An 18,267-nucleotide genomic window follows, 5' to 3' on the forward strand; every position below is an offset into this window, starting at 1 on the left:
AATATATGGCAATTGCCTATTACATCTCTTGGAAAAATAAAGACTTAAACAGAATTGGCGATCTATTTATCCCAGCCAGATTTGTAGTCTTCAACCCTTCACTCTAGATCATCTTCTTGATCTTCTTGTTCCATATAGTGAGCTTCTCTTGCTTCACAATATGCTTTGTAGGCGGTGACGATTTCTTCACGAGCTCTACAAATGTGTGCCCAATGATCAGACACTCCACATCGAGAATATACATCTCTTTGCTCAAACTCCATTGATTGAGGCAGTTTGAAAGCGTCATTTAGATGGCTCTTAGTGTTGGTGGCGCCACCAACATGGCCAGAGGCATTGCCTCCCTCTCTCTTTCCACGTTTACCTCTTCGGTTCCGTGTTCGCCTATTTTGGTGGTTACCTTCCCAAGTAGAGTGATTATATGGACCAGAACGTCCAGAAGTATCCCTAAGATTAGGGTTTCGCTCTTGGCGCCTTCTCTTAGGGGTGCGACTATAATTGGATTTGGGAATATGCTCTATTTCCACGGATCTCGAATTATAGTTCTTCACAAGGATGTTGTCATGCTTTTCAGCGACATTCATAGCTCCAATGAGCTCATGAAACCTTGTGATTCATCTTGCAGTAACATAGATTCTATAGTTCTTAGCAACCATCAATGCAGAGACGGGGAAGGTAGAAAGAGTTTTCCCAATCAACATCGCATTTGTGATCTCTTTACCATAGAATTCCATTAAGGATTTAATGTGAAGTGCTTCCGAATTGTAGTCAAGAACTGACTTGAAATCACAGAAGCGGAGGCTATGCCATCTCACTTCTAGGTCAGGAAGCAGGGAGTCACAGACATTGCCAAATCTATCTTCGAGTGAGACCCACAACCTTCTGGGGTCTTCTTCATTCATACACTGGTACTGGAGAGAATCATCCATATGACGAGTCATTAGGATGATGGCTTTCACCTTATTTGCCTCTAAGGCTGCTCTATTTTCTTTCAGAGCTTGAGCTTGCTCAACAGTTAGCCGTCCTGGCTAGGCTCGAGAATCGTATCCAAGATTCCATCGGCCTTAAGATGCTAGCGGATATCACGAACCCACCTGTGATATTCAAAGCCAGTTGTTCCCAATGGAGCAAAGTCCAATTTGTTCAGGTTACTCATCCTAAAAGAGAACAAGAAATTAGGGTTAGTTTCGGAGCGAAAAAGGCTACCACGAAAACAAATAAAATATCTGAGCGTAGTCACTGCCAAGAAATTATGAATTTCCAAGCGTAGTCGCTTCCAAGAAATTCGATTCCAAGAGGGGTTGGATTAGATCGAAACAATGATGCTTGTGGTCGATCATTTTATCTTAACAAACTCTAAGTTTGGAGGACTCTACAAGCTCCAAGCTTGGAGTGAGCACGAACCCCCACAGTTCAGCTTAATTTGGTCTCCCCTATGATAAAGAAAGGGGGGTAGAAGGAGGGATGTTGCAAGTCCCCAAAAAAGAAGAGAAATTGAATTTAAAAATTCTAAAAAAACGGGAACGTTTAGTAAAAAATACCTCAAAATAGGTCGTCGGAAAATTTGACCTGAAAAAGTGGTCTGAAAAAGTCGGAGGAAAAGTCGTTGACCCGGGGTTGACCGGCATTGATAGGAGGGCTGACATGGCACTGATGCTGATGTGGCAGTGGGTCTTTCTGCTGACGTGGTAGTGGGTCCTGCTGCTGACGTCGTAGTGCTGACGTGGCAGTGAGAACTTGATTGAGAAGACTCTCTCTACCTTCCCCGTCTCTGCATTGATGGTTGCTAAGAACTATCGAATTGATATTACTGCAAGACGAATCACAAGGTTTCATGAGCTCATTGGAGCTATGATTGTCGTTGAAAAGCATGACAACATTCTTGTGAAGAACTATAATTCGAGATCCGTGAAAATAGAGCATATTCCAATTATAGTCGCGCCCCTAAGAGAAGGCGCCAAGAGCGTAACCCTAATCTTAGGGATACTTCTGGAGATTATGGTCCATATAATCGCTCTACTTGGGAAGGTAACCGCCAAAATAGGCGAACACGGAACCGAAGAGGTAAACGTGGAAAGAGAGAGGGTGGCAACGCCTCTGGCCATGTTGGTGGCGCCACCAACACTAAGAGCCATCTAAATGACGCTTTCAAACTGCCTCAATCAATGGAGTTTGAGCAAAGAGATGTATGTTCTCGATGTGGAGTGTCTGATCATTGGGCACACATTTGTAGAGCTCGTGAAGAAATCCTAAACCCCCTACAAAGCATATTGTGAAGCAAGAAAAGCTCACTATATGGAACAAGAAGATCAAGAAGATGATCTAGAGTGAAGGGTTGAAGACTACAAATTTAGGGTTTCAGGGTTAGGGCTTCGTGCTGATAACGTGTTTAAGGAAAACTGAATTGGGAGATAATTGAGTTGTACTTTCATTGATAATGGGGGCCTCTTTATATAGAGGATTAAAAACATAGAGATAGAGTTGTACATGGAAACATAATCGTACATTGATTGGATATCTCCTAAGAGTCTCCGAGAATATCTCTAATATAAACCCTATTTCAACTAGAGCAAGTAACCTCTAGTTTGGACCAGACACATATTCTGGATTTACTTGAACAGATTGGACTTTCTTTTAACATATATATATATATATATATATAAAGGACCCTTCCACTAAGGGATCCCTTTTTTCGGTCTTTCTAGGGATAGGGCAGTAGACCAACTTTTCGATCACATTTCGGCATCTCAACCGTTCAGTTTTTAGGTCCTCATGTGTAAATCATATCTGCAAATTTTCAGCCAAATCGGTGATCGTTAAGGTATCAAACTAAATTAAATCAATGGATGAACCAAATATGTCAAACTTGAACCGTTCATACTTATAATCGTAAGTCGTTGTTTTGAATACCTTAATGATAATAAATTTAGCTGAAAATTTGCAGAAGTGATCTACACATTAGGACCTAAAAACTGAACGGTTAAGATGCCGAAATATGATCTACTTTTGGATCACATTTCGGCATCTCAACCGTTCAGTTTTTAGGTCCTAATGTATAGATCATTTCTACAAATGTTCAGCCAAACTAGTGATCGTTAAGGTATCAAACTAGATTAAATCAATCAACGAACCAAATCTATCAAACTTGAACCGTTCATACTTATAATCTTAAGTCACTGTTTTGAATGCCTTAATGATAATCAATTTGGCTGAAAATTTGCAGAAATGATCTACACATTAGGACCTATTCTGGAGACATGCAACCACTGCAAGAAGAATCATCAGTGAAGAAATATTAGCAAATGGTAAATGCACAGAGCATGAACAAGGATTCTACAATCAAATTCAAAAATGCAGTTTATGAATGGAAACTTACTATGTTCCAACGATATTATTTGTGTTTGCTTGAGTTTGATCAACGCTGAAAATCCTGGCCATGCCAAAATCAGATATTTTTTGGTGCATTTCCCCATCTAAAAATATATTGCTGGCTTTAAGATCACGATATATAATTCTCAGCTGGGAGTCTTCATGTAGATACATAATTCTCGAGCAAACCCTACAATGATTTTGTAATGTATCGACCAATCTAGTTGTCTTTGTTTCTCAAGGTTTGCAATCAAATCATCAAAATCAAGTAAACAATTTATCATCAAAGAACTAATATCAAATCAGTGTTAAAGTAATGCTGTTCCACTAGGATATAATATAAGATGCTTCAGTGTATAAACCAAATAGTATATTGTCGATGCTTTCGTTGGGGATGCATTCATAAATAAGCATCTTTTCGGGCATATGTGCGATGCTTTACAAGAACAAAATGGTAATATGTGTTTAAGAATGTAGGATGCAAGAGAGATAGATGAGAGAATTGTGTGTCTATTCATTGATAATAGAACCCCTGTACATAGGGATTACAAAGTATGATTTTTTTAGAGTACAAGGATTCCTATTCTAACTTATATTGGGAGTTTTCTCTTATTACAACTCTAGAACTAATCCTATTTTGACAAGGCACACTAAGGTCAACATTCTTCAACACTCCCCTTATGCCCCTCAAATATGGTGATGATCGATGCTTCAATCATTGCCTCGTTAAAAACTTGCTTGAGTAATAAAAATCTTGTGGGACAAAAACAACCTCAAGGAGGAGAAAAAGAGTACAACACGTCATTCCCTCTTCGAGGTTGAACATGTGGACATCATACCTCCCCTTGATGCCGAAATCTCCCCCTGATTACTACAATTGTAGGAGTTCGGATAACTTTCTCAATCTGATGCTTTGAACATGCTTCTCGAAGGTGGATATAGGTAACGGCTTAGTGAATAAGTCTGCTACATTTTCCTCTGATTGAATTTGATTCATTCAATCTTTAGAAGTGCTTGTTGTTATTCATTATAAAAGAATTTAGGCGATATATGCTTGGTGTTGTCGCCTTTGATTATACCTAACTTCATTTGTTCAATACAAGCTGCATTATCCTCATAAATATATGTAGGTTCATCTGTGGTAGATTTCAAACTACAAGTTCCTCAAATATGTCTAATTATGAATCTTAGCCATATGCATTCACGTACAGCTTCATGTAGAGCAATAATCTCTGCATGATTCGAGGAAGTAGCAACAAGGGTCTGTTTTGTAGACCTCCAAGATATCCATGGTAAAGACATAACCTATTTGGGGTCGACCTTTTGTGAGGGTCATAGAGGTACCCTGACAGGACCAGCCCCGGATTTCACCCAGAAATCCGAAGAGGCCCTGCGGGGCCCACCTTAGAAGAAATTCTACCAAAAATTTGGTAGAACTTCCCCTAAAAATGGACAACCCAAAACCTGTAGAAAGCATAAATACACTTCTAGATCACCCATCCTTATTCTCCTGGAGCCACCCTGCTCCTCAAATCCACATCAACCAAAAATCACATAACACAAATCACAACTTAAATAACATTAATTTACTTGTCCTGGAATTGCCGATTATTAATGACTCTCTTGTGTTTATCATAATGTTGTTGGTGACCGGGTTGAATCTTCACCGAACGATTTTTATGAAAAGGTTACGAATGCTATATTTTTAACAGGGTGGTTTGTGATGTCAATATTAGGTGTCGTCTGAGCTAACCATTGAAATTAATTTTCTCTTACACCGGAATTCATGTGCATGCAAGTTTATGGTGTAACATGGTTCAGCTAGTCAAGTGATTTGACTTTGGACATTGATAATTTTGGATTATAAGCATGTCTTCATTGCTTTTGTAGTGGGGGATCATAAGAGTTTCTGTTGGATGTTGATTTGAGGTTACGAAAAGGAAAGCTTAATCTAAGGAAGAGTTGATAAGTCTTGAGATTGTGGTATTTTGAATCACTTAGCGTGCTTTTTCTTTTCTAACCGGCTTGAAATTCGATTAGAAATTTTTAAGCACAAACAACTCAGGGAGGAAGTGCTATTTTGTGGTAGCTAAGGAAGTTACTAGTCCTGGAATTGCCGATTAGCAATGACTCTCATGTGTTTATCATAATGTTATTGCTGACCGGGTTGAATCTTCACCGAACGATTTTTATGAAAAGGTTACGAACGCCATATTTTTAACAGGGTGGTTTGTGACGTCAATAGCAGGTGTCGTCTGAGCTAACCATTGAAATGAATTTTTCTCTTACATCGGAATTCATGTGCATGCAAGTTTATGGTGCAACATGGTTCAGCTAGTCAAGTGATTTGACTTTGGACATTGATAATTTTGGATTATAAGCATGGCTTCATTGCTTTTGTAGTGGGGGATCATAAGAGTTTCTGTTGGTTGTTGATTTGAGGTTACGAAAAGGAAAGCTTAATCTAAGGAAGAGTTGATAAGTCTTGAGATTGTGGTATTTTGAATCAATTAGCGTGCCTTTTCTTTTCTAACCGGCTTGAAATTTCGAGGGCGAAATTTTTATAAGGAGGGGAGAATGTAACGTCCCGTATCTTAATTTACCCGTTTACTAGTCATTTGGATGGTAAACGACAACTATTTTCACTTTTTACTTTGTTTCGATACTTTTAGTGACCCTAAAAGTTGACTTCTTGTTTGGGTCAAAATTTGAGAAAATTTTCTTCATAAAAGTCGTAGAGGACGTTAAACCGAGTCCGTGGACATGTGGTACACCTAAATCGGAGTTTGTATGTGAAAGTTATAAGCGAAAGATTAAAGTTACTGTTTACGGTTACTGTTCATGGTAACTTTTTATAAATAGCCGAGTTACTGTGGTAAGTTTCCATTTTTGGAAACCTACCCGGCTTTTCTGTCTCCTGTCCCCCGACCCTTTTCTTCCTCTTTGGCCGATTTCTTCTTCCTCCGAATTCTTCTTTCTCCAGCGGACCCACGACGGAATCCGGGCACCGGCAGACTCGCCCCCTCTTCCTTGTCACGCTTGGGGTGGTGTTTTTCGGTGGCTCTGCCGGAGGAGCTCGAAATTGAGCCGCGAAGTTTACTGTAGCCGAACGGAGGTTTCGTCGATTTTCGGCGATTCCTGCCGTTTCCGGCCACCAAACCACCGTCGAGGGTGAGGTTTTTGCCAAGGATCATTTTGCCCCTAGCCTTGAGCCACGATTTGCAGTGTAGAGGGTGAATCGATCAGAACCTGATCCTAGAGTTCTTGGATTTTCTGGATTTTCTTCACCAGCCGATTTCGAGCACTTAAAGGTAAAATTGAAACATGTTGTAGTTATGAAAATTGTTGGGTCTGTTGAGTAGGTGGTGCTGCCAAAATTTGGTGGCCATTGGTGGTGGTTGCCGGTGGCGCATGGGGCCCACGCCCCGCCACTGTGAACGGCCCGTGGTGGCGCGTAGGCGGAGCTTTAAGTCCAAATTTAGTTGTTTTAAATAACATTTGAATTATAGAGGTGTAATTGTGATTTTGGTGAATTTTGGAGAAGCTTGGAATTAATTATGAAGTTTTGAAGTTTAGGGTTTTGATTATCGAATTACGAGAATCCGACCGTCGGATATCTCTTGGTTCTGCCTTGGAACCTTTAAATTAACGAATTGGTATTAGTGGTATAATTTGGGTTGAATCCGAGAAGAAGTGGAGATGTAATTATAAGGAATTGATTTTAGGAATCGTATTAATTTGTTGAATAACTATTCACGGAATATAATTGTGTACAGGGTGACGTGCCGAGCGATTCCTCGATGAAGGAACTCATATGCATGATCACCTGAATAGTACAGTGAGTGGACTTTTGTTTTAAATAATGATGCATGCGCTTATTTTCTTGAATTAATGTTTATTTAATTATCATATTACTTTTCGAGCATATGAATTGATTTCGGAATTTGATTTCGGTTTATCTAGTGCTTTTGCTTTCAATAATGATTTTCAGAGATTAATTATGATTTATCTCGGTATGACTTTCGGAATTGGTTTCGGAATATATGATAATTATTTGGAAATATGATTTACGTGATTTTTCGACGACTTATTTTACCGAGATGATTTTCGGATTACATATTATATTTAGTAGTCAATTTTGAGATATTCTGGAATATTATTGGAAATGAGATTTTTCCAAAGGAATTTGTGCTCGTACTAATTTCCGGGTTTGGTTATGAATTTGAGAGTATTTGGCGTGCGCGGTCACGTCACTTGAAGATACTTATTGTTTTCCCGTGAGATATTGGGGAAGCTTTATGGATTTACTGGTTTTCGATTGTTTTTCCTCACCATACTCGGGTCATTTGATTAGGTCTCCTCCTCACTTACTTTGTGTTTGTGAGTGGCAGTTGAGGTAGCTTATTCTCCTCCTCACGTGGGTGGCAGTCGAGGTTATGAGTTCTCCTCCTCACACAATCTATGTGTGAGTGGCAGTCGAGGGTAGGTAGAGCCTAAGGGGCTCTTTTACCCGTATGGTGACATCTCTTCCCCATATCCTTTTATTTGTTACTTGACTAGCGGGGCTAGTACGATTCTTTTAGCCAGCGGGGACTGGTATGTTTTCACGAGACTCCGAGTTTTAAAGACATACGTTTTATAAACGTTGCATGCATCGAAGTTTTACGAATTTAAATTCGTGGGAAAGTAATACAACCTCTTTTCTTTTAAATTATTTATTTAGCCGTTTATTTTGTGCACTCACTCTAACGAGTTTTTCAATTACTTTCCCCTAGGCCCTTCGGTTTCAAATGCTCAGTTTGTAGGCGAAATTAGTTGAGGTCGGGCGTACATTGGAGTTGAGGCATAGTCAACAGCATGGCTTCCTTGTTTTTATTTGATTTAGGTTTTCCTTGATTACCCTTGCTGCTAGAATTGCTCTGATTACCTAAGGAAATTAATGTTATTTAAGTTGTGATTTGTGTTATGTGATTTTTGGTTGATGTGGATTTGAGGAGCAGGGTGGCTCCAGGAGAATAAGGATGGGTGATCTAGAAGTGTATTTATGCTTTCTACAGGTTTTGGGTTGTCCATTTTTAGGGGAAGTTCTACCAAATTTTTGGTAGAATTTCTTCTAAGGTGGGCTCCGCAGGGTCTCTTCGGATTTCGGGGTGAAATCCGGGGCGGGTCCTGTCATACCCTGCATCAGCAAAACCCATAAAAACATCACCACCGTTTTGATGGAGGGAAGGAGGGTGACACCGGCCACCATGGATGGCCGCGGCGCCGGCATCGGCAGTATGTCCAGTCAAAGTGCCATGGACAGTGGCGTTTGGGCCAATGGGGTCCGATCTCATTGTTTTGTCATTCTTTTTTCTCTCTATATGGATAAAACAAGCCTAGCCCTTTAAGTATTGAAAGATTGTCTTTACACCAATCCAATGGCGGCGTGTTGGTACAGACCTATGTCTTGCTAACAAGTTCACTGCGAATAAGATGTTCGGTCTTGTGCATTGAGCTAAGTACAATAATGCGCCTATTGCACTTAGATAGGGCACTTCAGCCTCTAAAATGTCTTCGTCCTCATTTTTTGGACGAAACAGATCTTTTCCAAGCTCAAGATTATGGGCAGTCATGGGAGTACTCACAGGCTTCACTTTATCTTCATTAAAGCACCTTAATATTTCTTAGCATATGCTGACTGATGGATCAATATCCCATCACTACGGTGCTCGAGTTCTAATATGAGACAAAGCCGTGTTTTACCAAGATCTTTCATCTCAAATTCAGATTTCAAGTACTTAGCAGTTTTCTTTAACTCATCTAGAGTTCGAATTAGGCTTATGTCATCAACATAAATTGCTACAATTGCAAATCTCAAACTTGTTCTTTTAATGAACACGCATAGGCATGTTTCATTGCTGACATATCCCTTCCCAATCAATTAGTCACTTAAACAGTTATACCACATCCGTCTGGATTGTTTCAATCTATATAGTGAGCGTTTTAATCTTATTAAAAACGTGCTTCGCGTGCTTCGTGGTTCAGAGCCACTTGATTTGGGTCATTGAAGTCCGGCTATCTGGAACCTTCATATATATCTCTGAATCTAGATCCCTATAGAGATATGTTGTAACCACATCCATAAGTTGCATGTCAAGTTTTTCGAAAACTACCAAACTGACAAAGAAGTGGAACGTTATAACGTCTATTAGGGAAGAATATGTCTCTTCGTAATCGATTCTAGACAATTGTGAGAAACATTACGTACGCCACAAGGCGGGCTTTATATCTAACAACCTCATTTTTCTCATTACGCTTTCTAACAAAGACCCATTTATGGCCAACAGAAATGCCTCCGCCCAAGAAAATGATCATCGATCAAGAGGAGGAAATCAATGAGAACGTCGCTCACACTTGGGGAACCAGCGTCGGTGCCCGCTGTCTCATCCATACCTTCGTCCAGAGACCTTTGCTTCTCAAACTCCCAAACCATCATGCTGGACTGGGTCCTTCTCTGTGAAACTCCATCCCAGAAGATGCACTTACCCTCTACGGTTTGCCCATCCAAAGACCCATTCCGGTCCTCAGAAGAACGCTCGAAGATTTCACTAGTTGGGGCGCGCATCAACACAGAGCCAAAATAAGGCATTGGCCCACTGCCATCAACGCGGAGGAGCTCGCATGGTATGGCGAAGCGCGAGCGTGAGATCTGTCTCGGTGGAACGCGGCGGGTATTACCCAAACCATTGATCTATGTTTTCGCCTTCCTCGCGGTGGTAATCGCTCACCGCTGGCCGCCTTTCTTTGTTTCTGGAGCACCGCCACCAACACTTTTGATTTTCAATTCGGCCAAATGAGCATCACCTTGCTAGACATCCTCACCATTACCGGGTTACCCATCGACGGCGAGCCCTATGTGCATGGCCAATTTGACTCTGTCACATTCACTTCGACAATGGCCAAAACCGGTCGCAGCTCCTACAATGATTCTTACCCACAGTGACTGAGCCATTACCGTAAAGAACATAACGTGATCGGCAGAATTGCTTTCCTTGAGTATTGGCTATGCAAGTTCATCTTCTGCACGTCCGCCAACATGCCCACTAGTCCTTGGACTCTCCTGGCCACGGCCCTCTACAACGGCTGCAGCGTAGGGCTCGGACAACCAGTTTTGGGTGCTCTTTACCACACTCTATACCAGGCCAACATGCATCCTTTCGAGACTGGCATTTCAGGCCCCTTTTGGATTCTTAACTTCTGGATTAAAATTTACTTTCCATTTTTCCGCAGCGATGACATCCCACCACTTCCAGCAGTTGACGAGCTTCTTGATCAATAGCTCAGCCGCGAGGCAAGGTACATATCCCCACCCTACTCCAAGTGTTTCACATATTTGTACCTTTTACACGAAATGCCCTACTCAGACATAGTAACTAGTAGGAGATTCCCGCCTCTACTTGAATATGGGTTCATCCCTGGGGACCCTAACTACAGTGATCGCACGCGCTTGGATTTTCGCCTAGCAATCTTCTGCTCAGATATTAGGCTCGCCGCTGATGAACTTAGTTACGAGCTATATGCCCCCAACCACTTTTCTCGTCAACTCAAGCTAATCCAATTAGTGCCATTCCCCCCTCTTTGACACTTGGAACTACAACACCTCCTATCGTAGAATTGGTCCCCCAATTGGGTCTCCGCCAGCCCAAAGCATGCTCGCGCTGGTCGACCTTCCTAATTGGGCCAACTAAATCGCTGTCATCTATTGGACTGCTGAAGATTACAATCAATGGTGGAAAGAAGTCTCTGTCAACTGCTGAAGACAAAGGGATGACGAGCTCTTCGCCACCCTCTTTCAGGATTTAAGGTACCCCTATGAGGCCTATACATAATTGCTTGCCCGCTTCCCTGAAGATGAAGCAGAATCTCAACTACCCGAATCGGCTCCGCAACCCACGCGAGCCCCGCGCCCTGTTCAAGCCGGCATCGTTATACGCGTGCCTTCCCAAGAAGTAACACCTTAGAATATTCTTCGTTTTCTTCTTCTGTTTCACTCCTTCATCTCCTTACCTCAATCTTCATTTCAGCAGGGGAGTGTACTGCCTTCTCGTTCTAATGCTCCCCCAGCCACTAGTCAGGCCGCGAAACTAAAAGCTATAGCGACAGAGCTTGGAGTTGAAGACTCTTCTTTTGATGACGATGACCGGTAGACTATAAGGAATCTCTCTTAGAATCTAATATTTTGACATTTTCCTTCCAAGTCTAATTTGATTCTCTTTCAATCCTGACAGATTATCGCCATTTTGGCCCGCAAACGCAGTCGCGCTGACCCCCGGACTGACCCGTAGGTAAAAGATGAACCACTCGCTTCTCAATTGGTACTACATACTTAACGCGACCACTGAACTTCATTCCATCATTATGTCTGAACCTATAATGCTCCTTACTTGCAGGTCTATCACAGGTCCTCAAGGCAAACTGATGAAGGATCATCTACTGCTGGCAAAGAAGTGACCCAAGCGTGGCCTGATTCGACTAATCCTCCATCTCCAATTAATACCGCAAGGGATTTGCAGCTGGCCCTGGTGCCAATACAAATTCTGGATGACCACTCGCCTGAGGCTGAGGAAAGAGAGCCATCTCCGCGAACCACCCCTCACGACCAGCCAACTACCACACCCCTCCTGGACCAAGTAGCGCCATATTCGACGCCAAACACTGCCAAGGTTACCCTGGAACAACCGGCAAGAACAACTCTCCGCGAACCACCTGCTGAAGAGGCATCTTTCCATATAAATGTCTTACTCCTAACCCCCATCTTAGTTCTTTCTGACAACCCCTCTTTCTAGGATCAAAACGTCATTTCAAATGAGGAGGTGGTTGTCGCCGCCGAAGAAAGAGCAATCGAGAACCCCGCTGAACCAGTTCTCAAAGATGTGGTTGGCCAGGAACCTGCCCCCTATGTCCCCTAAGTACTTGAAGCAGGGGAAGGAGGAGCACCTCCTGAGCCCGTGCCAGAGGCAATTACTGTCACAGAGCCTCTTGAGGCTCTTGTCGCTCAACAAGCTCCTCCGTTCACATTAGAACGGCTAGCTCGCGTGCTTGAAGTGACTCCACCTAGAGTCATAGAAGATGCCTGAGAAGGCCTTCGCCATCTCCTGGGACCTGATATTCTGACGCCTGGCGTGCCCGCGATAGCTTTGGTGTACCTAAGGGTACTCCTCCGCCAGCGCCCTATCACTGAAGCACAGTTCATTGACATTGATCAGCTGCTACAGGATCTCCCTAACTGGCTCAATGAAAAGGTAGCCGCGACGGCGTAGGCCAAGCAGACCCAGACACATTATCATGCCCCTGCTCAATAGACGGACACTTCATGCGATTCTTTGGGTGACCGGGCCAATCTCATCAAGGATCTGACGATTGCGAGAAACCATCTCTGGTCCCAAATTCAGGATCTTTAGGCCCAATTAACTACTGTGACAGCCAGGCTTGCCCATGAGGAACCTCAGCTGGAGCAACCCCTAGCCGCTTTCGAGGTGTTGTCTCAAGACCTGGCCCAAGCTCGCGTGGCAGCCCAACAGGCCGCCCATGCTGCCGCTAATGCTAGCTTTCTCCTGGACGAACATTTTCTCCGCCTAACTTATGCAGGCCGGGGATTTTAAGCCTCTAGTATTAGGCCCATTGTTTTGTATGAACAATATTTAATATTATTATCAATTATCTATTTAGCCCACTTTGCTGGCCCAAATTCCTGTTTTTTTCTCGCAGGTAACAAAGCGTTCAATTTTGCCTTAACTGCACATTCAAATAGTTTCAAAAAGGATAATCTCGAAAAAGAACAGTTACCTTGAAGACCGCTCCCTTTCCCACGCGTCTTCAATTTTCCTTCATTTTCGAGATCATAGCATTCAATTTCATTGATGGCTCTATTGATGGTGTTGAACCTACTTCAACTATCCATCAAAAGGCTGAGGCCACTGAGGTCAGCCCTATAAATATCTGTACTTGGAGGAAATGAAAATGACACGCAACCATGGCTTCCCCAAAAATAACATTACAAGCCCTGCTTCTTTTCCTTTCCTTTCAAAAATCTTCTCCTCACAACCTCCCCTTTAGCCTCTAGATCTTACGCTTTATGGCTTAATCTCAATGCTTGAGTAGGCCTTATGGCCTAATCTCAGGCAACCTCATGTCTTTGGTTTCTGAAAGCCTGGATAGAACAATCCTAGGTATCGGATATGCTGAAGAACATGATGATCTCCTGATGCGGGATACCACATTCTGAGGAGTTCTTCTCCTTAAGTTTCCCTGCGTGAAGCATAACGAAGAAGGATGGGAGGCCACCCAAGGCCCAACGCTTTTCTTCGGCGCCCTACCTCAGGGGTTTAAGGGACAGACTTCCGTTTTTCCCTAGAGGGAGATGGGACAACCGAGCTGCGCTCTTATCTGGTGACCATCCCCATCCCAGAGGATAACCCACTAGAAGGGTTGGGATGGATTATTTCCTTCCACTCTCGCTCCAGTACAAATGATAGCAGCTGCAGCCCAGGCTCAAGAAGGGCGGGTGAAGAGAGGAAGAGTAAGAGTAATTGGCTCGTCAGCTCCCTATTGAAAAAAGATCCAAAAGCTCTTACAAGATCTGAAAATCTGTATCTTGTAGCCACTTTTGGCTTATAATCTGTAAATGTAACTTTCGCGAATATACTTGTAATGCTTTTCGCCGATTAAGCCACTTTATGAATGCAAATATGTTTCATTCGCTGTTATCATGTCTTTTCTTATATTGAGGCCTCTGGTATAGGCCTTGTTACACATACTTTTAACACTTGTTCATATTGTCAAAAGGTAATTGGAAAAAATTGTGAAAATTGTGAAAATTTCGAACATTTATAGAGCACAATTATCATCTAAAGGCCGCGAATACAAGGCCTGATTGCATAGAGTATAGCCCCTAGTCTTACTAGGTGAAGCGAATATATCAGAATGGGGCCACTGAGTAGGCCTAAATGGAAGGAAGGATACGAACACAGTAAGACTATGTTTGCCTCCCTGTCCCAGAAATAGGTGGATATGGCGGATCTTCAAATTCCCAAACACTGGGGTAGTATTTCTTTAAGAACCGGCTGTTGATTGGGTTGCAGTGGATGTCGCCATCCAAATCTTTGAGGTGAGAAGCCCCTCGCTCCAAAATTCTGTGAATCACAAAGGGTCCTTCCCAGCGCAGAGTCCACTTACTGCGGCCGGTCAACTTCTCGCCAAACGGTAAGACCGCCTTCCAAACGAGCTCACCTTCTTTGTAACTGCGGCCACGCGTCCTCTTATCATAGGCGCGAGCGATACGTTGTTTTTCCATTACGAGACTGTCGAAAGCTTCCAGACGCTTGTCACTAAGATCTTCATGCTCCTGCCACATGGCCTGGACATAATCCTCACCAATCAAATGATGCGGGTCTTGGACGCACAAGGATTGAACATTTGTTTCCAGAGGGAGAACCACATCATGGCCGAACATCAAAGCGTAGGGTGTCATGGTAGTGGGAGTACGTTTTGAAGTGCGATAGGCCTAAAGTTTCTCGTAAAGTGTGTCATGCCATTGGCAGGGGTTTTCGACAAGCATCTTCTTCTATAAGGTAATGACAATCTTGTTACTGGCCTCCGCTTGACCGTTGGATTGAGCATAATAGGGAGTACTATGGACAAACTGTATGCCCAACTCATTGATGAACTTCTCAACATCACCACCCATGAATGCTGCCCCCTTGTTCGAGATCAACACCTCAGGGATGCCAAACCTACAGATAATGTTATGAAAGATGAATTGGCGAATGGTTGTACCGGAAGCCTCTTTCAAAGGCTCAGCTTCGACCCATTTAGTGAAGAAATCAGTAGCGACAATGATCAACTTGTGCTGGAGTGAAGAATGAGGGTGAATCATTCCAATCAAGTCCAACGCCTAGCCTTGCGCAGGCCAAGGTTTAATAATAGGCTACATGGGGATATTGTGAATGTGCTGGACTGGTCCATGAGCCTGGAAATCTTGGCATCCTTTCGCGAACGCGATACAATCCTTCAAAATACTGGGCCAATAATACCCATGTCTCTTGATTAGCCAACGCATCTTCGGACCCGCCTGATGAGCTCCACACACACCTGCTTGTGTCACTCGCATTAAATGCTTAGTCTTGCGGGCATACACACACCTAAAGTCTATGCCATCTTCACTGCGCCGGTGCAGCTCATCACCTTTGAGGAAGTAATTTAAGGCGAGAAAACAAACCTCCCTGTTAGCAGTGGGTTCTGGCTACTTGAGGTAAGCGATCAAAGGAACACGACAATCCATGTCAATAGGATCTAACGTTGCCACCGTTGGTTCCTCTAGCGGGTCAGGTCGCGCGAGCCAAGAAGGCATCGTGCGACGTTCGACCTTTAAAAGTCTCTCGCGAACACCGTATTTCAAGGTAATACCTGTTGCCAACTGAGCAAGTTCGTTGGAAGCAAAGTTGCGCTCGCCCGGAATATATTCTAAATCCACATCCTCAAATTGACCCAAAAGCTCAAGGGCACGATCCAAATATGGCGCGAGCAGGTAGCTCGCGCACTTGTACTTCGCGTGAAGTTGATTAATCGCCAGCAAAGAATCACCACGTACTTGGATGTCTTGGACTCCTAGTTCCAACAACACCTCCAGGCCTATAATGAGGGCCTCATACTCCGCTTGGTTGTTAGTGCATCAGAACTCTAACTGGAAGGAATTTGAAAAACGATCGCCAGTTGGGTTTTCCAAGACAACCCCTGCCCTTGCTAGTGTCTCCGTTCTCGAGCCATCAAAATATAACACCCAGGTTGGAGTGAAACTGTAGCTTGATACAGGGCGGCGTACTCTGGAATGCACGCCAAATCTGGTCGAGTGATTATTGTGGTTGCGACCTCCAACTCTCTCACAGCCGGGACGTCCAACATAGGGTGATGCGCCAGAAAGTCTGCGATGGCTTGCCCCTTTACTGCTTTCTATGGGACATACTGTAGTGAGAATTCTGACAAGGCGAGCACCCACTTGCCAATACGACCTCTCCAAATAGGTCGCGATAGCATATATTTGACTGGGTCAGTTTGAGCAATGATGCAAGTTGTAAAGGATAGTATGTAATGCCGCAACTTACATGCCGAGAAGTATAAGGTAAGACAACTTTTCCATTAGAGTATACCTCGTTTCACAATCTATGAGTGTCCTACTGATGTAAAGGATGGCATGTTCAACACCCTCTTCATCAACCTGAGCGAGGAGATTGCCAATGGAAGCCTCAGCTGCTGAAATGTACAATTTCAATGAAAATCCAGCTCTAGGAGGAACAAGCACTGGTGGACTTGCCAGATAGGCCTTGATTCTGTCGAAAGCCTCTTGATGTTTAGGTTCCCACACAAACTCGTTCTGTCCTTGTAGCTTCAGCAATGGGGAAAATGGATGGATTTTACTTGTAGAGTTAGAGATGAATCGTCGCAAAAAGTTGATCTTACCCAACAATTGCTATAACTCTTTCTTCGTTCGCAGGGGAGACTCATTGATAACCGCATTTGCCTTATCGTCAGGGACCTCAATGCCCCACTGGTGGACTATAAACCCCAAAAAGTCACCTGCCTGGACTCTAAAAACGCACTTGGCGGGGTTCATCTTGAGCTTGTGTAGCCGCATGTGCTCGAAAACCTTTATGAGATCTACGATGTGGTACCTTCACTTCTTCGACTTCACGACCACATCATCAATATAAACCTCCAAAATCTTCCCAAGTAGGTCGTGGAAGATCAGGTTCATGGCACGCTGATAGGTCGCTCCGGCATTCTTCAGCCCAAAGGGCATGACTACATACTCAAAAACTCTCGCGAACCCTGTGCAACGGAACCTGGTCTTGTGCCTATCTTCCTCTGCAACCGAAATCTAGTGATACGCTGTAGTTCCGTCCATGAAGGACAATAATTCATGTCCTGCTACTGCATCTAACAACATATCCGCTACCGGCATGGGGCATACGTCTTTAGGTGTAGCCATATTAAGGTCTCTGTAATTGACTCAAACCCTCATTTTACCATTCTTCTTACGAACAGGCACTATGTTAGATAGCCATTGGTTGTACTTGGCCAGCCTGGTAATGCCTGACTTGTGCATCTTTTCGACCTCTTCTTTAACCAAAACTTGGGTCTCCGAGTTCATTCTTCGCAGCTCTTGCTTTACAGACCTCTTATCAGGCATCGTTGGCAGCTGGTGGCATACCAATTCTGAAGATAGGCCTGGCATGTCTTCGTATTTTCCCACGAAGCAATCTTTATATTCTTGCAATAAATCAATAAGCCTCTGTTTCTCGATAGGCTCTAAATAAGAACTAGTAGCCACTTCCATAGGCTCGTCGACTGTTCCCAAGTTGACCTTCTCCGTAGGGCCCCCTGACTTTAGGAGGTGTATCATCCAATGCCGCTGGAGCAAGCTGAACCTCCTCGTTTTCCTCTTCTTGGTCAGAGAACTCTTTCTTGACAATTTCTAAGGTCGCGACTCGATCATAGGCCTCTTTCTCCACTAGATACAAGGATAGTCTCTCGTACAAAGAATGGAAGCCTCTATCCCTTCCTGTTGAAGGTCGTAATCCATTAATGATTCAAGGGTTTGGGAATAGCGTGGCCAGGCCTTTCTAGGCCTTCCTTCGCGAGCGTAAGCCCCCACTGTGCCAATTCAGAGGCTGTCACCCCTGTGGGGTGGCCCTTATCATCGATTTCACTGACTTGCAATGGAGTAATGGGCTCCAAATAGTATCTGGCATCTACATAATTTGCAGAAACAGGAAACGGGCGAGGATCAGCTTTAATCACCTCAGCCTTGTCAGTTACCCGGTTCCACATAATCAGTTCCTGGTGGAGAGTGGATGGAAC

At 43.5% G+C, this 18,267-nt stretch overlaps 1 protein-coding gene across 1 annotated transcript; it reads right to left on the minus strand.

The window, feature by feature from the left end:
• Positions 1–14,974: 14,974 nt before the first annotated feature.
• Positions 14,975–17,041, minus strand: LOC112199102. Its single transcript, XM_024340159.1, has 3 exons — positions 16,919–17,041; positions 16,557–16,792; positions 14,975–15,143 (listed from the first exon to the last, which is right to left on the minus strand). Exons 1-3 carry the CDS (start codon positions 17,039–17,041, stop codon positions 14,975–14,977), a joined length of 528 nt encoding a protein of 175 aa, XP_024195927.1.
• Positions 17,042–18,267: the final 1,226 nt, after the last annotated feature.

Source organism: Rosa chinensis, chromosome 4 (assembly GCF_002994745.2).
Source record: "Rosa chinensis cultivar Old Blush chromosome 4, RchiOBHm-V2, whole genome shotgun sequence".
NCBI classification, from domain to species: Eukaryota; Viridiplantae; Streptophyta; class Magnoliopsida; order Rosales; family Rosaceae; genus Rosa; species Rosa chinensis.